Source organism: Archocentrus centrarchus, unplaced genomic scaffold, assembly GCF_007364275.1.
Source record: "Archocentrus centrarchus isolate MPI-CPG fArcCen1 unplaced genomic scaffold, fArcCen1 scaffold_26_ctg1, whole genome shotgun sequence".
In the NCBI taxonomy this organism is placed as follows: domain Eukaryota; kingdom Metazoa; phylum Chordata; class Actinopteri; order Cichliformes; family Cichlidae; genus Archocentrus; species Archocentrus centrarchus.
Window position 1 is genome coordinate 4395009 of NW_022060256.1, and position 20900 is coordinate 4415908.

The following is a 20900-nucleotide window of genomic DNA, read 5'->3' on the forward strand; positions in this document are numbered from 1 at the left end:
CTGTCTAACACTTTCTGGGACAGGTGGCGCAAGCAGTACCTGGCGACACTACAGCCCCGCAGGAAGGAGTGTTCTGTTTGATGTTGTCTTCCTGTTGTCTTTGCTGAGAAATTTGGTGTTTATAAGTTTTTCATGTTCCTTTGCTGCCATCTACTGGGGAACAAGGGTAGTGTTTTTATGCTTGCGGCATCGACTGATGACGTCATGAGCAGTGGACATTGTTGTGCGGGAAAACAAGCTTGATGCGCGATTTCTGTCTGTTGAGTCTCAAGTCAGCCCTTGAAGGCATCGTCGGTATGTTGTATTAATTATATGCATATAAAACAAGATAAATGTTAATCCACCTAGTTTAGAGCCCTGCTAACTTTTAGTAGAGTTCTATATTTGTTATTTGTTGATTAAGCTAATCTAGCTTCTAAGCTATTTTCTATAGCACTGTCAAATCGCCCTCTGAATGGAATTGTATTTTGTTTCACAGTTTTACCCTACTTCAACTTACCATAAAGAGTTAACTGGAACTTGTCATTTGTGTGGTTTGTTGGAGAGGAGTTAACCAGCTGTCGACCCTGGCAAGGCGTTGGGGCAGGACAGTACAATATATATATATATATATATATATATCAAAAAGGGAAACCTGAACAACAGAACAAATGTCTTAAACACTTTCCAGTACCAACGTGCTCTTCATCCCTTTATGATTCTGATACTTGGAGAATCTATGCAAAGGAAAAAGGACTGTTTTTGAGACCCAGTGTGGAATTACACCTTACCAAGTTTTTTTTTTAGGGTTTGTTTTGTTTTGTTTCTACAATAATTGCCCCCATCTAGAAAACATGTTCAAGCATAAATTATTAGCACATTCGGTCTACTTGGCTAGATACCAGTACATTGTGATGTTGCGGTATTTGTAACTCTCATACTTCTACATTTAGGTAATCATACCAGGAGAGAAGAGAAGCCTTTTTGTTGACCCATTGGGGGAAAGAAAAACAAGCATCAAACGCTGCCTGGACATTACAAGGTAAATTAGTCTCTATCTGCATATTTGCACTAACTATTTAATAACACTGGGATAGGTAGAATCTGATAATACTACAACATCATCCCACTTCAAGTGAGTTCTGAAAATATACCACATTTTTGATTTTTCCAAGTGTTACTTGCATGTATGCATACACATTCAGTGTATTCATCCATTCTCTTCAAATTATCCTCTTTGGAGTTGCAGGGGGCTGCTGGGATATAACACTCGTTATATCCCAGCAGACATAGGGCGAGAGGCAGGGTACGCCCTGTACAGGTCACCAGCCTGTCACAGGGCTAACACAGACTAATGGGATTTTAAAATCACCAATTAACCTAACCCCAGTAACTGTATGTCTTTGGACTGTGGGAGGAAACCAGAATACCTGGAGAAAACCCACACAGACCAGAGAAGAACATGCAAACTCCACTCAAAAAGGCCCGTGCCTAACAGGATTTAAACCCAGACCTTCTAGCTGTGAGGCAATAGCGTTAACCACCACAACACCGTGATATATGCAGTGTAGTCAGTATTTGTAAAATTACTTAATGTACAATGTGTGTCCTTTCCTGTAAAAAAAAAAAAAAAACGTTATTTCTTTCTTCTCAAATATCATGCCTTCTTCCACTATTTACATTATTTCAAAATTTGACTTTAGAGTAGATCCATAACACTTTAATTGTTGTTTTTTTTTGGAAGTAACAGTATGTTGTACAATTATTGATTTATATCCACTTTTTCTTGCAGCTGCACCCTGTACAGGTCACCCCAGTGGATCACCTGCTTCTATCTCTCACAATCCAAAGCATCCTCTTCTGTCACACCAAACCTCTGCATGTCACCCTTCACTACATCCATGGACATTCTCTGTGATCTTCCTTCCTCTTCATCATCCTTTGCCCACTTTATATACTTTATATAGAAGGTTTTCCTAGTGTCTCATAACACTTACTTTTCACTCTTGCTGATATCCTTCTGTCATAAATTGTTTCACTTGTTTCCACCCACTCTGCCCAGCCTACACTCTCTTCTTTACCTCTGGTGTGCATTCTCTAATGCATTGGCTGTTTTACCCCAGGTTAAAGTCATCTACCATTACTAACTCAGTGCCTTGCATCTTCTCTGTTACACCTGCCTCCCCCAATGGATACACATGAATTGTGTCTTGCTGCTACTGAATTTCATTCCTCCTCTCTAGAACATGTCCCCTCCTCTCCAGGCTCACTTGTAACAGTTTAACTTTCACTAAAGATCACAAAGTCATCTGCAGCCATCACTCGATGGAGACCGCTGCCTGGCCTCATCTTTTAACTTGTCCATCACAATGGTAAACAACAATGAGCACTGAGTCAATGTCCAATATTATCCCACTATATTCCTCTGTCACCATTTATCATTGTCCCTATATTTCATGTCTGTATTCTCAACTCTACATTCCTGCCAGTCATTCTCTCACTGCCTCTAACACATATTTCCCTCTCCTCCTCCATCTTAAATCAGTAGTTGCACAGTTTCTGCCAGCACCCTCCTGATCAGTAGCATTGGCGACAGTGGTTGTTGACTGGGACCCACTGTGCATATTTTGTTCTTGAAGAGCCACATGTCTGAGTTGGTGCAGATTTTTGCTTGGTACCCTTCCCCTGACCTGTATCACTACCCATTACATACCAACCATGGCTGGGTTTCTACATGTAATTCATTTTTGTTGTATAAATTTGTACATATTTACCATATATGTCTTTCAGGTCCTTCATGAGACATAGAGGACTTAATCCGTCCAGATGGGCATGTGACACACTGCCCCACCCCAAACAACTGGACGCAGTTTCATGTGGGGCCTATGTATTGAAGGTATGTGTTAAAGCATGATGGACAGCAAGATCACGCATAATGTTGGTAACTGAATGAAAGACATTTTGAATCTCTAGCAGTAAGGAATAGCTAATGGACAGTAATAATTTGGGTGTACCAGTTCCTGACTTCACTTAAAAGAGCATACATACATACATATTTGAATAAATGAAAATTTAAAATGTGTTAGTGACAATGCTGTTACACTACATAAGTCAACACATAGTTAAAGAATAAACCATGTTGTATTCATTACATTTCATAAGTTAAGAGTATGTAACCATCCAGGGACACAATACTAAACCAAATTTCATGGGACATTTATGGAGCCCAAGTGCCTTCATTTTTGCATTAAAAAACAGCAAAAAGTGCAATTGAGAAGAAAGGTCTTATAGATGTGATGCTTCTAGATAATTGATGCTCATGGCCAGTTCAAAAGATGTAATTGCTTGAACCATGCTGGAGAGCTGTATTCTTAGTGGCACAGATTTGCTCAGTTGCTCATTCATCATATTTCAGTCCAAATATACATGACAGCATCACAGAGCTGCGGTTGATTCATCAGCATCACACAGCACATGTCTGTAGCTGAATATAATTGCAATTTTTGTATGGCAACTGTTACTTCAAGTAATAATTGCATTCTTGCACACTTTCTTGCACAGTTCGCTGAGTGCATCTTGGCTGATGTTCCAGTAGAGTTTGATAACTCAGCCTCAGGTGTCACTGCCATAAGACACCATATCGCAATCAGTCTTCTTGAAAATACAGGTATCTCCTAAATATATAAATTATATGGCAAAAAGTATCATTTTAGCTTGAATGTGTTCGGAAGATTTATCTATTATTGTTACATTATTATTATTTAGTAAGACAAACACTGCTTATAATGATTAAAAGTAAATTACTGTCCTCTTGTTATAGATGACCTGACTGACCTCTGCCACTATTGTGGCAACCGAGATGGTGACAATCACTGGGTAAATGCTTATGTTTTATGTGTCCTTCTCAGGTTCTGTTTAAGAGATATGATCATTTGCAATAAATATGTAAATATGAAGTTAAAATTATGACAGAACATGTAATCACTGAAAAGGACTTATTGTAGTCGTTAAGCATGATGGCCTTCTTTGTGATCTAAGAATTTAGCAACCATTAGTAATTTTTCCATAATATTTGTGTGTCCGTGTTTTTCTAATTTAGATCGGCTGTGATGCTCGCCCACGGTGGTACCACAAAAGTTGCGTGAAGAAGCCCCGCATGAGCAAACACAAAAAGTTTTTTTGCAAAGCATGCCAGTAAACGGTTCAGGGTTTCTGGGTTTAAAATATTGTTCGAGTGTCCTCAGTGTCCCTGTTTTAGATTTGTTAGTTTATGTTATGGTCCTGGGCCATTTGCCCAGTGTTTTGTTCTTTTAGGTTCTGTTTTCATTTGAGAGATTCTTGTGTTGTTTCACAGTTTTCATGGGGTTTTGATTCTTACTTCATTATAGGTTTTAGGCCCTATTATTAGTAATAGTTATTTAAATTGAATATATGTTCTGTGTTGTCTTCTTTGCATCTTGTACTCTAGTGTCTGTCTTGTTCCTCTGTGTCTAAGCTCCTTGCCTCTTGTGTTTTTGTATCCAGTTTTATTCCCAGTGTTGTGTCACATCTGCGTCTGTCTTTGTATTGAGTTTATTCCCGTTTTACTTGGCTACTCTGTCCTGTCTGCCTTCTATTTAGGAAAGTTCATGGTCCTATCTTGTTTAATTATTCCCAGCAATGACTCCACCTGTTCCCGATCCTCTTGTTATCCTGTGTCTGTATTTCAGTCCTCAGTCTGTGTCAGTTCTTTGTCGTGTTGTCAGCTGTTACCCACTCTGCTCCTTAGTTTATGTTGAGTGCTGGCACCCATCCAGCCCCAGTTTATTGGTGTTCAGTATTGCTTGTTGTTCCCTAAATAAACATTGCTAAGTTCACTCCTGCCTTAAGAGTCCTGCATACTTGGTCCAACCTTGCCTGCCACACAGCTCACCATGTTGGTTTAGGTCTGTTAGTGTTTTCATTTTTACTTTGATTTATTTTGTGAAATTTGTATTGCCTTGGACTATAAATTGCAGTCTTGCTTTATGTTGCAAACTCTGCCTTCTGTGACCAGCAAAAAGAAACTGCACTATAACATCACTGCACTACACTACTGTGTAGTGCAGTGATGTTTCTCCCTCAGCATGTCACTACACACACTACACTACACTGCACTAGTGCAGTGTAGTGTAGTGACATAGTATGGGTGGCATGTTATCAAGTGATATTTCTGAAGTAGATCAAGTTAAAACTACTTTAGAAACATTTCTAAAAACTCATGAAACAAATAAAAAATATAAGGGGTTGCTAGAAAATTACTGGTCAAAGACCAAACAGAAAAATAACTAGTGACTTAATATTTTTCAACTTTTCGCAGCTGGAAAACAGAGTTGTTTTTTTTTCAGTTGTAATGTCCCTTTAGAGTAATTTCTGCTGTTATAGATGGTGTGTATGAGGCATAACCTGTCTCACATGATGCTACTGAATGACATGAAGCACATATGAGGGAGAAACAAGATCCCAGACCCATGCTATGAGAGGCAATCACTTTCTGGCAGCCTGGAAACGTCCTATTTTCAGTTGTAATGTCCCTTTAGAGTAATTTCTGCTGTTATAGAGGGTGTGTGTGAGGCATAACCTGTCTCACATGATGCTACTGAATGACATGAAGCACATATGAGGGAGAAACAAGATCCCAGACCCATGCTATGAGAGGCAATCACTTTCTGGCAGCCTGGAAACAGGATATTTTTAGTTTTAACATCCCTTTAGAGTAATTTCTGCTGTTATAGAGGGTGTGTATGAGGCATAACCTGTCTCACATGATGCTACTGAATGACATGAAGCACATATGAGGGAGAAACAAGATCCCAGACCCATGTTATGAGAGGCAATCACTTTCTGGCAGCCTGGAAACGTCCTATTTTCAGTTGTAATGTCCCTTTAGAGTAATTTCTGCTGTTATAGAGGGTGTGTATGAGGCATAACCTGTCTCACATGATGCTACTGAATGACATGAAGCACATATGAGGGAGAAACAAGATCCCAGACCCATGTTATGAGAGGCAATCACTTTCTGGCAGCCTGGAAACGTCCTATTTTCAGTTTTAACATCCCTTTACAGTAATTTCTGCTGTTATAGAGGGTGTGTATTAGGCATAACCTGTCTCACATGATGCTACTGAATGACATGAAGCACATATGAGGGAGAAATAAGATCCCAGACCCATGTTATGAGAGGCAATCACTTTCTGGCAGCCTGGAAACGTCCTATTTTCAGTTTTAACATCCCTTTACAGTAATTTCTGCTGTTATAGAGGGTGTGTATGAGGCATAACCTGTCTCACATGATGCTACTGAATGACATGAAGCACATATGAGGGAGAAACAAGATCCCAGACCCATGTTATGAGAGGCAATCACTTTCTGGCAGCCTGGAAACGTCCTATTTTCAGTTGTAATGTCCCTTTAGAGTAATTTCTGCTGTTATAGAGGGTGTGTATGAGGCATAACCTGCCTCACATGATGCTACTGAATGACATGAAGCACATATGAGGGAGAAACAAGATCCCAGACCCATGCTATGAGAGGCAATCACTTTCTGGCAGCCTGGAAACGTCCTATTTTCAGTTGTAACGTCCCTTTAGAGTAATTTCTGCTGTTATAGAGGGTGTGTATGAGGCATAACCTGTCTCACATGATGCTACTGAATGACATGAAGCACATATGAGGGAGAAACAAGATCCCAGACCCATGCTATGAGAGGCAATCACTTTCTGGCAGCCTGGAAATGGGATATTTTCAGTTTTAACAACCCTTTAGAGTAATTTCTGCTGTTATAGAGGGTGTGTATGAGGCATAACCTGCCTAACATGAGGCTTATGAGCTGTAATAAGTTTTTGGCAGCTGTTAAACTCTTTGTTCTCAATTGCTTTCAAAAACAGTACAAAGTCATAAGTATGAATGCTCATGGCGTCTTTATTTATTTACATACCTACAACAGCTACAATTTTTGAACCAAGGTAAACAAGACAGTAAACATTCTATTCGATAGATATAAATTATATTGTGTAATTCGTGACTGGGCTATAAACCACGTCATCTTTCGGTTTCAAGACACACTAAAGTTCCATACATACATGCATACATACATACATACATACATACATACCTTTGCCTTATAAAAAGAGCATAAAATTGTAGTTATTTGCTCGTTATGTCAGTTTAATCCTGAAATGAGCAGCTGGTTATGTACTGTAGGAGTTTTAAGCTAGTTGCTGTATCTTTAAGGAGCTGCGTGCTCCCGCGGACCGCGTGAACGCGGGGCAGCTGTAGCTTTAAGGACTTGCGCGTTCCAGCGGCACGCAATCAATTTCTGGCAGCCGATCACTTTTTGGCACAACACCTGTTAGCAATAATAAAACTGAATTATAAATAAAGAGGACTTTTGCTGGCAGTCTCTCGCCAAACCTTTCATCCTCACGGACACTGCCGTATCAAGAATAACGCCGAAGCACATGTACTAATATTGAAAAGTTTTGCGAGGTCTTGCAAAAGTGCCTCTTTTTTCTCCCATGTCCCTTGCGGGGTTCCGTAGTTATATAAGCTGCACACAGACTACTTTTCATTGTGTCAAAGTGTCATTTTGTCAGGGTTATCCCATGAAAAGATATGCTTAAATATCTGCAGAAATGTGAGGGACGTACTCACTTTTGTTATACACTGTAAGCATTTTGCCCAGGAACACAATGGCAACGACAGGATGCGCTCAGACTCGAACCAGCACCTCTCTGGTTGCAAGGTGAGCACCTACCCACTGCGCCACTGCAAAGTTGTAGGAAAAGTCTGTTCCACTGTGGAGTGCAAGAGCGTGATCCTCCTCTGCCCTTTGAATGGGCTTCATCTGCTGCTGCTGCACAGGGAGCTAAGAAGCTGCTCACACTGCTAGTTCAACATGGAAACAAAATAATATACCCCGGATTAAACAATCAAAAATTAAGAAAGGGCACCACGGTGGCACAGTGGTTAGCACTGCTGCCTCACAGTTAGAATACCATCTGGAAGGCCTGGATTCAATTCCACCTTGGCTCAGGCCAGTCCCTCTCTCTCTCTGTGTGGAGCTTGCATGTTCTTCGTGTGTCTGCGTGGGTTTCCTCCGGGTACTCTGGTTTCCTCCCACAGTCCAAAGACATGCACTTACTGTGGTTAGGTTAATTGGAAACTCTAAATTGCCCATAGGTGTGAATGTGAGTGTGAAAGGTTGTTCGTCTCTCTGTGTTGGTCCTGTGACAGGCTGGCGACCTGTACAGGGTGTACCCTGCCTCTTGCCCTATGTCAGCTGGGATAGGCTCCAGCCCCCTCCATGACCCTGAACAGAATAAGTAGAAATGGATGGATGGAAAAAAAAAAAGAAACAAAGCAACAGATATGGTTGCTATAAAAATCCAGCATACACACAGTATAAAACACTGTAATTAGACCTGAACTTGAATATGTGATATATCCAGCAGATGGCACTGAAAGATCACTTTTTGCTTATTACCCACAGTGGGGCAGTAATCTTCAGCTAACATGTAAATGCATCTCACATGTCCCATACTGCTGTTTTTGATCACACTAAAATTGATAAACATTCACTAATAAAACATTTAGTGTTTGTTGACAAACACACTGGAGCCATCTCCTCCACTCAGTCAAGTTTATTATTGCCTGAATAATCACAATAATCTCATAGATCATAATAATTAATTCAGTCCGACCGCAGCAGCTTTTCTTCATGCAGAAGAAAGCAAGTTTTCTCATACCCACCTTTAAGGATCCCTGGGGCTGCGGGTTTGATTCCCAAAACTGAACAGAGTACCTGAATAAAAGAGTTTGGATGAACTCCCACACACCTACCTGTTTTTACTCGTACATATTTCTCAGCTAACATGTTGGCCTTGGAATCCATTTGATTTGCACTGCATGAGCCCATGATGCACTGAAGGTCACTGATAACAGCCCTGTCAGCTTGTTCCATGTTAATAATCCTGAAGCTTATTCTCTATCTTATCCACGCTCATTTTATGATGCTTCCTGACATCAGGTTACCTTATTTTTCTTTCACTACATGTATGAAAGCCAGCTGTTGGGTGGTCTTTCCCCTTTACGTTGAAACAGTGCTGCTTATTTTAGTCATGTTTCCTGATTTATTATGAGTACCTACTACACCACAGAAAGAGTCCCCTCTGTTCATGTGAACTCTTTTTATTTGCTTTCATTAAAAGAGAAACTCACCTGAATCATAATTGGTCGCTCCCCAATTACTGTTTTACATCAGTGTGGTGTTGTGTTGTTTATTTGAAAGTTGTCATTTCAAAAGCACAACAATGGCCAGACCAGAAGAAGCCTGAGACTGACCTGTAGCATCAACCAAACCACTGTCCATCACAGCAACTGGTGTGCAGCACTGTGTGTGTGTGTGTGTGTGTGTGTGTGGGGGGGGGGGGGGGGGGGGGGGGTCTTAGAAGAGACAAGAGTACCCACTCCAACATAGTCCACAGCAGCAGCACAGCACCCATCACTCCATCACACTTCAGCAGAAAAGACAAAACTGTCATAAAGTTTTTTAGCCACCTGGGGAGCCCGATGGACCCTCACCTCAGGGGACACAGAGAGGAGCAGGTTAAAAGCTGCTTCCTGTTTTTGCCACTTCTTGTCTGTCATGATTATTGGAAGCAGATACACATAAAATATATCATCTGAAAAAAGTTCAGACCTGCCAGCAGCCAGTCCAGTTTCATGGATATTCATGAATATGTCTTTGTTTAGGAAATATAATCTAACACTGATGAGGAAAGAACATATTAGCACAAAGGAATAACATCTTAATCTGACAAACAGCCCAACACAACCTGTGCTCTTCTTTGACCGGTTTATTGTTCAGCGTCAGCACCCAGACGCAGTGAAGGTGCACAGTCTCCTTTATGATTCAGCCATAAAGCAGATATATAAACCTGGAGGGGACTGGAGGTGGACTCACCGGAGAGCAACAGGAAGGGTGAGTGCTGCTCCGTAATTTGTTCACCTTCAAGCTCAAATTTCAAATGACTATAATCTGATACAATCTGATCACATGTTTATTTTATGTAAAAACCGAATCAGACTTCTCTAGAGAAAATCTGCTGTTTGTCTCCTCGCGTGGTTTCAAAACTGTTTCCATATAATTACCATTTTAGTATCTCATAAGAGTTATTTACATGTGTATTCTGCTTCATAACTTCCACCTGACATATAATGGAAAATTAGCATTGTTTTTAAAAGTAAATAATCAAAATATAAATGATTAATAATGAGACATAACTTGGTCAGTTTCACTGATGAATACTATTGCTGATTGCTGTCTTTTTTAAAGGTTTTAATCTTTCAATTAAGTATCATCAGAAGTGAAAAGTAATGTACAAAACATGTAAAAATGCAGTAAAAATACAGCCTAAATAAATAAGCTTAGTATAACTGCACTGATGTTTATTAAACTTATGTTGTTGAAGTTTTCAGTCAAAATATAACTGATTGTATTGGACTGTAACATTTAAGAGAAGTCAACGTAAAGGGATGTAAATTCAATCTTTTGGAAATATATAAACCATCATAGTGTTTGACTCTGGTTGTTTAAAGTTTGGTGTACAGATAAAAACTATAGATTATGTAACAAGCTTAAAGAGAAATAATACTTGAAACTGCAAACTTATGTAAAGTAAAGTAAAGTAAAATTTTATTTATATAGCACTTTTCTAGATAAAATCACAAAGTGCTTTACAGCAATTAAAAGAAAACAATACTACACAATAAAACACACACAAACCACTAGTTAAAAGCAAGCCTGTACAAATGAGTCTTGAGCTGTTCTTTAAATGATTCAATAGAGTCCACAGATCTCAGGTGTGATGGTAGTGCATTCCACAATTTAGGAGCTGCAACCTCGAAAGCACAGTCTCCCTTAGTTGTCACAAAACATTTGGGCTCGTTTGAATCTGGAGAGGTGGAATGTCGACTCATCTATTCTAATGTGTAAAATTGTGATTTATGTAAACACAGCAGTGTCTAAAATGATGACATGAGGAGAACTTAGTGAGTATTTTACGTGCTGAGTTTAAAGGGTTCGTGTTTCACCTTCAGATGGAGCGGTCTGTGCTGCTGCTGCTGGGCCTGCTGGCTCTGTCCTCGGCCAGTCTGCAGGGCATTGTGAGGAAGAGCATCCAGCTCACAAAGGGTAAGAGTATCATATGTTTTATGACATAAAGAGATATGGATAATACACCAATAGTCACACGTAAACCAAAGCAAACCTAAAGTGTGATGTGTTCAACATCCAACAGATCCACCATGACCCATGTAGGGTGAGGACTTTGGGTTTACAAAGAATTTAAATGAGATCTAGTTTCTGAATGTTTTGCCTATTTTGTTGCTAGAAGAACAAAATATTCTGGACCATTTGCAGGTGTGGATATTAAAATCTAAACTTTTCCCCTAAAGTTTGTGTGTTGTTGATGTGTTTGACACTCATGCCTTCTGTTTTATGGTCCATTTCTTTGTTTGTCTCTCTTGTACAGTGTCCTTACTGAAACCAGCACTGGAGGGCCGAGTCCCCAAACCGCCTGGTAACAAAATGGTGTCGGGTCCTCTAACTCCTGCTGATCTGGAGCGGCAGCACGATCTGCCGTCCTCCTTCATCTTTGGGGATAACGTGAACCTGCAGTGGCTGACCTGGGACGGCTCTCTGCCCAATGGAGCTGTTTCCATCTACAACGGTTACACCAAGCGCACCGACTATGTCTGCAAGTACAAGTGTGAAGCCGGCTTCTACAACCCTAGCCTGGGCCCTTACTGCCGCTACCCCTATGGTGACCGTGAGTATTACGCCCCAGAGTTTGAGATCCTGGCCAACAAAGACAACTTTGAGTTCCTGGAGTGGAAGGAAGACTCCTATGGCTCAGTGCCCCAACATTCAGTGAGGACCTGTGCAGGAGTTGATATCTACGTTGGGAAGAACAAGTACGGTCTTGGGAAGGTTGTTCCTCAGTTTGAAGCCTTCTTCTTGCCCTGGGAAGGTGATGAGTATTGGTATAAGAATTACCAGGTCCTGGCCATCAACAGGGACACCTACACTCAACACATCTCTGATGTCAAGTACGGCATTGATGAGGTCACCATCTTCCAGTATCCTCCTGAGACCATGCGCATCTCGGGCATCACCAACAATGAGTGTCAGACAGTAGTGAAGACAGTGACTATCTCAAAATCCTCAGAGGTGGAGACCACCTGGAACATCGGACGAGCCACAATGCTGGGTGTCACGGGCAGTATCACAGCCAAAATCCCCTTCATCGGCTCCGGGGGCATTGAGCTGGGCGCTGAGAAGACGCTGCAGTTCTCCAGGGGAACCACCGTAATTGAGACGCTCACCCACTCCGTGTCCGTGGAACTCACGGTTCCACCAAACCACTCGTGCAAAGTCCGCATGGAAGGACGCAAGATCAAAGCCGACATCCCCTACACGGCTCGCCTCAGTCGAACCTACCACAATGGAGAAACCCAGTGGACCACCATCACTGGGACGTACGACGGAGTCCAGATCGGAGAAGTCCGGGCAGTGGTGGACCGCTGTGAACCTGTCATCGACGCCAAGCCTTGCCCCTGAAAGGCTCACAGAAGATACACTAAACAATATTTTTTCTGATGGTACCTGACATTTGTAAGCAGATGATGTCACAATAAAAAAATGGCACTCATATCTTTTGTGGTAAATGGAAAATGAATTGCATGAGTTCATTTAAAAATAAAACAATATGGCACCTTTTCATCTCTTTGTTTCTGCATGATGATGGTTTCATTAATTATAATTTATCATCACAACATACAACAAAGGGCGTCAGAGAAATGAAGGTTGCAGGTTGTTCTCCAGTGTTTCTGTGGGGTTCAGGTTGATCTGGGAATATCAACTTTGAAATTATCAGGGGAAAGTTAAAGTCTTTGAAAACAAACATTCAAAAATCATTTCAAAATATTTTAATATTTGTCACCTGGTCAAGCTGCATGGACTCCACCAGTTTGTTAAGACCTAATAGTACCTGTTGTCCCAGTATCATGGGCCAAGGACCCAAAGGGATTCTTGTTTCAGGAATGTTTGGCTTTATCAGTCTGTCAGTTATGGTTTATGGTCATGTGACGAACTCCTCGGTCTTTTTTGTCCTTCCAGCAACCGTTTCAGGCTTTGTGTGTTTGGGCTCATTATTTTGCAGCAGTATGAATCCTTCCCCAGAAAGGAACCAAGAAAGAGACGGAGAGAGGGTGAAGTACGTCTCTGAAGACGTGCTCTCAGTGAACCAAGCTTTGTGTATTTAATCTTTTTGGTGTGTCCACTTGTGGAGTGTTTTAGAGCTCCACACACTCAGTTTAAACTTCAGTTACAGCCATGATCTGAGAGCCCCTCTTTCCTCAGAATAACTATTCTTCTGTCACGAAGTTCTAATGTCATACTTCCCATCATCACAATGCTGCAATTCTAACAGACCACAGGTTGATTTCTCTTTATTTTAAATGTCAGAATTTCTTGTGCTTTAAAATGTTTTCTAAATCCTCAAATGTTGCACGTGGTCCCACTGGACCAACCAGGGTGTTGGTCTCACAGGCATAACTCTGTGATAGGCCCCGGGGCCCTTAATGCCACAGTGTACCAGAGCTCACAGCATTTCATTTTTTCTCCCTCCCTCTCTCTGTCTCACACACACACACACACACACACACACACACACACCGGAAATGCAAAAATAATAGCATATAGTATATTACAGTATGAGTGCATATATCAACATATGAGTGGCAACAATGTTTCAGTCATTTACAAAAACACAAAATACTCACCCATCAGAACTTCATCTTTTAGGCCTTGCACTCAGCCGAATCATTGACAACACTGAGTCCGGGCAGTATACTCATCCTGCTCTCTCCTCTTTGAGCACCACTTCTTTCTTTGGCTCACTAAGCATAATTTAAAATGCTGCTGCACCAGCTAACTACTCTATAAGACACTTGCTGAAAAACAAATGATCGCATTGTTAATGTCAGCAGGCTTGGGCATTTTGTCCAAATGACAAAAAGCAAGTACAAATAATCTATTTCCCAGTTTGCACCCCTGCCATCAAAACCTTTCAGAAAAGGTGCTTATTTTAACCATGAGAGAGTAAAATGTCTGAGTAATTATTTGCAGAGCTAAAATTTAAATGCATACTGCGTAAAAAAAGGTGGGTCACTAGAGAGAACAATGACAAACTTATAGTGGATCTCTTATAAGGTGTCCACTGTCACAGGCAGTTAGTCTCACAGCTGCAGTCAGATCAGAGAGGAGACCCACACCCTCCACACTGTGAATGAATCACACGTGTGCAGAGCGGCCACTGATCCTGTCCTGGCTTACAGAGCGCGATGTCACTGTCGCAGTCACATGAAAATAAATCACATGCAGGTTTTTGAGTTTTAGTTTAATTTCATAATTTATAGTTATGCTGTTGTCGCGCAAACGAACGACCAAAATGCAAAAAACGTTATCATTTTCACCTGAAAACGTTCTCGTGAAAACGGGGCCTCGGGGTGGTTTTTACTCACTTTTTGTCTCTCCAACGATATTATTCCTCTCTTCTACAGCCTCTTACAAATACATGCATATGAACAATTATGCAAATCTGGCAACTTTGAGCAACTTTTTGAACAGCCAATAGCTTCTTTCCTTACTGCAGAGTTGGCAGCACTGTTTGACCTGGCTTTGCTTTCTGATACCTGAACCTTTGGTTAGTGTATTGCAGGGGTCTTCAAATCCAGGCCTCGAGGTCCGGTATCCTGCAGGTTTTAGATGTGTCCCTGATCCAACACACCTGAATCAAATGGCTGAATCACCTCCTCAGTATGCAGTCAAGTTCTCCAGAGTCCTGCTAATGACTTCTATATTTGACTCAGGTGTGTTGAAGCAGAGATGCATCTAAAACCTGCAGGACAGGGGCTCTCGAGGCCTGGAGTTGAAGAGCCCCAGTTTATTGGATAAACTGCATTAAAATTTGGTTTAGACTATGTGGGTTTTTTTTTAGGATGATGTATAATGTTTTTTATGTTTAGACTTTGACCTAAAGATGGAGGAAAACTCTTGTGTTGACTATAATTGTGGTGATTAGCAGTGTTAGCATGCTAATACACACTGTGTCTCAATTTGGATCATTACATCAGTGCACACTACAAACTGAGTTGTGTAGTTAGTGAATTTTAACAGGCTGGTTTTTATCTTAAATCAGACAGCGAATCCAATATGTAACAATAACATCTGAAAGAGCATTTTTGTGATAGTCGCTAGCAACAAAATTTTGTGAGCTATTGCACCGTGACATAACTGACCACACATAATACTAAAGTCTCATACAATCAAGGCAATTTAGCGCACACTAACACTAAATAATGCTACAGCACCTGTAAAGAGTGGTGCTTTTACCTGCAATGGCCAAAAACATCTACAGCCGTTACCTGGAGCTGGTGATACTCGTTTACTGGCTGAAAATATTTTATTGGTCCCTTCGTTTCCTCTGTGCAGTCATGATGGAAACCATGGATTCTGCACCATTTGGGTACCTGTGCAATTCATTTAGCTGTCATTGATAATTATAAAAATGGCAACTGTAAGTATGGAAGTGGGAGACCAAAGTAAGCTGCCATTGTTGGCATTTAGCACCAAATCACCAGATGGCTGCCGAGGCTTACAGGTACTTAAAACACTTGCCTAAAAATGTTTTAAAGCTTCTAAAATGAACTAAAATGATCCACTGGATGTGAAGAGATACATAATTCACATTATGCAGTGAAAAAAATGGAACATATGAACATAATTTGGAGTCATCGTTCACAGATACCAACACAGAGAGACATTAAAAATGATGCTGCTGGTGTTGAACAACTACAGCAAAACTTTCTGGAAAATATCTGCCACCATAAGTTTTTATAATTTTTTTTAAAAAAAAGCACTTTTAAGGTTAATTTGTTTTGTAGTACAATTCAGCATTGAGCTTTGACAGTCAGTGCCATAATCATTTAATCTGACTCTGTAAATCACACTGAAGACTTTTAGCCTTTGTATAAGAAAAGCCTGCTTTATTCCACGTTTCTAATCAGCTTCTCTTGTGCAAAAATAAAATGGTCAGACAGAAAAACATCATCAGCTGTCAGACTGAATCACTGCTTGGCACGCTCAGCGTGTGCATCTGAATGCTATAGACTGAATCTGAATAACATAAATGTTCTTTACAGGCAGGGCTGAATGCTGAAGCAGCTGAAACTGGTGACGGTGCAGTTTAGGGAGTGCAAACGACCTTTACACACCCTTGTTTGATACACAGTCCTCATTCAGACCTAAATAAATAAATTGATAATAACTTTCTGTCTGAAGGACGCGCACAGATGGCCCTGACATCAGCGATTTTCAATGATAGCACTGTGTGTGGAGAACAATGTCCGTGCTGAGCGGCTTCTTCTCCAGCTGAATCTTGGCAGCCAACGACATTACGCAACGAGCCCCGTCTTAATCAGTGACCCGCTATTACAGGAGATCTAATCAGCGTGTTCTCTGTCTGAGCTTATCTGACGGTGCGGTATCTTTTCATCAGTGGAGAGAGAGGCCACAGCACTTTGGACATCATGCGATCCAGTAGATGCAACACACTAAAACCAAGCAAATTTATTTATGAAGCACTTTTAACGGTCTCATTGAAGAGAGCCTGGATCAATAAAGAGTCCTGTTATCATCAGCAGCAGCACGAGGACTTTTGTTTCTAACACTCATGAGCTGCATGCTTTCAGGTCAAGGACAGCAGGATCTATCCAAGCTGACCTAAATCCTTCGCAAAGTCAAGGAAAACCCTGAAACATGGACTCCTGTAGAGAAGGGAGACGGTGTCTGTGTTAGGCTGTGCTGATAATTTGCTGGCATGGTCTGGGTTCTTATATTCATGTGAAGGAAAGGTGACTACAAACCAATACAAAGGACGACAGAGCCCCTCATCTGTAGGCCATGAGGGGTCTGATGAGGAAGGCAGTGGTTTGAACAGCTGTGGGAGATTATAGGCTGACATGATGGAAAGTGCTGCTACCAGAGATCTATGAACCGCTTGTTCATAGATCATCCACTGACCCTGATGCCCTCTGTGAGACTGTGTCCTTGAACAAGGTACAAAGACACTGGCTGTAACTGTTCAGCTCCCAATATGAGTGCATAAAGTTTGAGTGTAACAGGATGTCGCAGAAGAAAATGAAGCAGATTCATTTAGTTTCCCCCTCTCTGTATGAGCTTCATCTGAGGCTTCATGTGCGGTTACTTTCTGTTCAAATCAACACCAACGCGTCAGATTCAAAGTGAGCAGCAGGAGAGGACGGAGGAGAGGCTGCGGCAGCGTTATCTCACTCCTGTTTATTGGGGGCAGCAAGTCTGAGGGGAGGTTTTAAAGCTCAGCACTGACTGCAGGTAAGCGTCGCTGCAGGAGGAACCCGTCGAGGTAAAAAAAAGCACTTCTCTACCTGTGAATGAACGGCTCCTGTGGGCTTCAATTTAAAGCTTTCTGCATTTCTCTGTGTGAAATCAATAAACTGATCAACACATTTCAGGTTGAAATTTTCCTCATGAATGATTCCTTTTGTCTGATCTTAAATAAATACAGTCGGGGGGGCGTTCAGTTTATGATACTGTTGCCTCAATTATGTGACATTAAACCTGCTTTGATATGCAGCAGAGGTCACCTTCTTTCTTTTCATCCACTCACCTGAAGTAATCTCTATGAACTGTATATAAGCACATGTAATACTGGCAGTAATAATGTTTAAATTCAGAACTGTTTCTTTTACCTTTTAGGGCATATTCGGACATGAATATCATATATAATCTGTGGATTAGAAACACAAAAACTTTGAAAACCACGTGATTTTTTTAAAGATTTTTTATTTTTATTTTTACAAGTTTAAGTTTCCATGTTGCAGCGTTTGCACACAGTGATTACCCACTAATGAAGACACGCTGTCGGTGTTGTCCTTGTGTGTCCAGATGAGGTGTTGTGTTGCTGTTGTCCTGGCAGTGCTGCAGATGTGCGGCCCGGCGCTGCAGTCTGACCCGCTGCTTCATGTCTCCCGGCTGCAGGACGGGGAAGAAAAACCCAGCAGTGAGTCACATTATGATCCTACAAAAGCGCTTTAATAAAAGGAAATGCTGACATCCACCAACAACCTGCATGTCAGTTTCTAATTTGATACCTTCACTTTCATGTGTGATTTTTATCTTTCATTCCCCAAAATTGCTTTGATGTGTCCATAAAATTGAATGAAATATAAGGTTAAAGCAGGCAGCTCTGTGACTTCTCCATTTTGCTCCTATCCCCTTCACGGTCATCTCCTTTTGCACCTCTGCGCTGCTTCCTGTACTCCTGCTGCCCCTGGACGTCCTGTTCTGAACACCTGCACTTGAGCACCTGTGATTTCAACACTCGAACTTGCAAACAGTTGAATAAAACCTGAATGTCAAAGATCATCAGTGTTGGTGAGAGCTAAGTTTACAAGGAGAATGCTCACTTATTTTTCATCAGCATTCACGGCATCGTACACTGTGAGCGTCCGCAGGGCCAGACTGGTTTACTTTTAACATCCTGAGGGATCAGATGGAGAACCAGCAGAAGTCGGGGCTCAAAGCGTTGACAGAACAAAATTTTTTTTTTCAGGCCACACCAACCCTGCTCAGCCTGCTTGACAGATTTGGCTTCCTACATTTTTGTCCCTTTATCAAAATGATCTTCAAGTTGAAGCACTGCTGTTTTGTGATTCCAGTTCGTCAGGCCCGGGATTAAAAAAAGCATTGGAAGAGGTTCAGAGGTGCCCAAGGAGAAAACCCTGATAGGGATTTTCTTTAAGCATATCTAAATTGTTTTGGTCATAAATGTTTCAAATAGGTTAAAGCTCTGTTTTCCCACTCAAATCTTACAGCCACTATCTTCCTGTCTTGTCTCACAGAGCCATGGCTGAACCCGGCCTTGGAAAATGTTGTCCCTTCCCGGGGAGCTCTCCACTCTCCTGAAACTGTAGAGATCCCAGAAGCTGAGAGGACCTCACACTCGAGCCCCATGTTTGGTGAATATGCCAACCTCCAGTGGGTCACATGGAGCGGTTCCCTCCCAAATGGTGCTGTCGCCATCTTCAACGGCTACACTGAACGCACCGACTATGTGTGCAAAGTCAACTGCGAGGCCGGCTTCTACACGCCCAGCAAAGGGAATTTCTGCCAGTACCCTTATGCTGAGAAGGAGTACGCATCCTCCGAATTTGAAGTGCTGGTCAACGTGGACAACTTTGAGTTCCTGCAGTGGGTTGAAGATTCATATGGCTCTGTTCCTGAGTATGCCATCAAAACCTGCCCCAACTCAGACATCTACGTGGGCAAGAACAAGTACGGTCTCGGTAAAGTGGTGACCAGACATGAAGCCTTCTTCCTCCCCTGGGAAGGGGATGAGTACTGGTATAAGAAATACCAGGTCCTTGCTATCAACAGAGACAGCTACAGCCAGCACATCTCTCATGTGGAGTACGCCATCGACCAGATGGAGCTGTTCCACCATCCTCCAGAGGCCCTGAAGCTCACCAAGGTCACCAACCTGGACTGCGGAACTGTGGAGAAGACTGTGACGCTGGAGAAGACCAGCACGGTGGAGAAGAAATGGGACATCGGCAGGGAGACCCGCAATGGCACTGTGTCCACCATGACAGCCAAAGTTCCCATCTTTGGTCCGGGGAACGTGGAGTTGTCCAAGGAGCAGACGGTGACCTTCTCAAAGGGGACCACCATGGTAGAGTCCATCAGTCACTCGGTCTCTGTGGAGCTGCTGGTCCCACCCAATCACTCCTGCACTGTGAGGATGGACGGCAGGAAGATGAAGGCGGACATCCCCTTCACGGGCCGGCTGAGCAGGACCAACCACAACGGAGACACCCGCTGGACGTACATCACGGGCACCTACGACGGCGTGAGTGTCGGCGAAATCGACGCAGTGGTGGAGCGGTGTCAGCCCGTGCCCGATGCTGTTCCCTGCTCCCCAACACAAAACTGATGATCAGTCAGTTGAATTTATAACTTTGTTTCTGAAATGAAATAAAATAAATTACGATTATAAATTCAAGGCAAATCTTTGTGTCTTCTTTTAAGTTCTTGAGGATTTTACACAATCCCTGAAAGTCATTTTCAGATTACTTTTTTCATTTTGACTCATCCAGCTGCAAAACTGTACTGTTTATTTCATGTCTACATACCAATTTTAAATATGTGGCATCAATATTCCGGGATTACAGGGATTGCTATATTTTACTTCCTCCATCGAGCCGTTAGCCGAATAAATGAACTTGCAGTCTTTTTCTTCTTCATTCAGCTGCTCCCTTTAGGGGTCACCACAGCAGGTCATCTGCCTCCTTCTCACCCTGTCCCCAGCATCCTCCTCCTTCACCACATACATGAATCTTCTCTCTGGTCTTCCTCCTCTCCTCCTGTCTGGTAACTCCATATTCAGCATACAGTACCACAGTTCCTCTTTTATCACCCGATCGTATGCTTTCTCTACATTCACAATATATCTGCCTTCCTTCTCTCCATCATATTAGCCACTTACAGACAGATCTAAAGAGCCTCTTTTGCTGCTTGTATCCTGATTACTTGAAGGTGTGCTAATTCTGAGATCACAGGTGTGCTGATTTTTATCCATTTAAAAAAAGTTCCCAAAAGTTAAGCAAAGGGGAAATTGCTAAATGCTGGGAAATTACTGCATTCAACCACAGCTAAGCCATTAAACACAAGAACAGAACAAAATAGTTCAATAAGGTTTAATCACAAAGGAAAGAAGCAGGATTCAAAAGAGATCAAGTTA

At 41.8% G+C, this 20900-nt stretch overlaps 3 protein-coding genes across 5 annotated transcripts; all 3 read left to right on the forward strand.

Moving 5' to 3' along the window:
- Positions 1–216: 216 nt before the first annotated feature.
- Positions 217–4835, forward strand: LOC115776055 (PHD finger protein ALFIN-LIKE 1-like). Of its 2 annotated transcripts, XM_030723660.1 has the most exons (7): positions 217–294; positions 933–1021; positions 1772–2351; positions 2770–2875; positions 3541–3646; positions 3800–3855; positions 4079–4835. In XM_030723660.1, exons 3-7 carry the CDS (start codon positions 2305–2307, stop codon positions 4175–4177), a joined length of 414 nt encoding a protein of 137 aa, XP_030579520.1. In that variant the 5' UTR covers positions 217–294; positions 933–1021; positions 1772–2304; the 3' UTR covers positions 4178–4835. The 2 variants fall into 2 exon arrangements, 1 of the variants encoding a protein (XP_030579520.1); XR_004019418.1 differs by lacking the exon at positions 1772–2351.
- A 6262-nt stretch (positions 4836–11097) lies between these two features.
- Positions 11098–12619, forward strand: LOC115776086 (natterin-3-like). The gene is made up of 2 exons (XM_030723710.1): positions 11098–11191; positions 11532–12619. Exons 1-2 carry the CDS (start codon positions 11098–11100, stop codon positions 12617–12619), a joined length of 1182 nt encoding a protein of 393 aa, XP_030579570.1.
- A 4727-nt stretch (positions 12620–17346) lies between these two features.
- Positions 17347–20093, forward strand: LOC115776052 (natterin-3-like). Of its 2 annotated transcripts, none has more exons than XM_030723657.1 (3): positions 17347–17473; positions 18047–18161; positions 19003–20093. In XM_030723657.1, the coding sequence occupies exons 2-3, from the start codon at positions 18047–18049 to the stop codon at positions 20091–20093; spliced, it is 1206 nt and encodes a 401-aa protein (XP_030579517.1). In that variant the 5' UTR covers positions 17347–17473. The 2 variants fall into 2 exon arrangements, with proteins under 2 accessions (XP_030579517.1, XP_030579516.1); XM_030723656.1 differs by having other exon boundaries at positions 17366–17504.
- Positions 20094–20900: the final 807 nt, after the last annotated feature.

Bases quoted from the DNA above. Each gene is read 5' to 3' on its own strand.
- LOC115776055 (XM_030723660.1), top strand. From the start codon at position 2,305: ATGGAGACCGCTGCCTGGCCTCATCTTTTAACTTGTCCATCACAATG. The intron at 2,352-2,769 runs GTAAACAACAAT...TATGTCTTTCAG, and splicing joins TTAACTTGTCCATCACAATG to GTCCTTCATGAGACATAGAG. The intron at 3,647-3,799 runs GTATCTCCTAAA...CTCTTGTTATAG, and splicing joins CAGTCTTCTTGAAAATACAG to ATGACCTGACTGACCTCTGC.
- LOC115776086 (XM_030723710.1), top strand. From the start codon at position 11,098: ATGGAGCGGTCTGTGCTGCTGCTGCTGGGCCTGCTGGCTCTGTCCTCG. The intron at 11,192-11,531 runs GTAAGAGTATCA...TCTCTTGTACAG, and splicing joins GAGCATCCAGCTCACAAAGG to TGTCCTTACTGAAACCAGCA.
- LOC115776052 (XM_030723657.1), top strand. From the start codon at position 18,047: ATGAGGTGTTGTGTTGCTGTTGTCCTGGCAGTGCTGCAGATGTGCGGC. The intron at 18,162-19,002 runs GTGAGTCACATT...CTTGTCTCACAG, and splicing joins CGGGGAAGAAAAACCCAGCA to AGCCATGGCTGAACCCGGCC.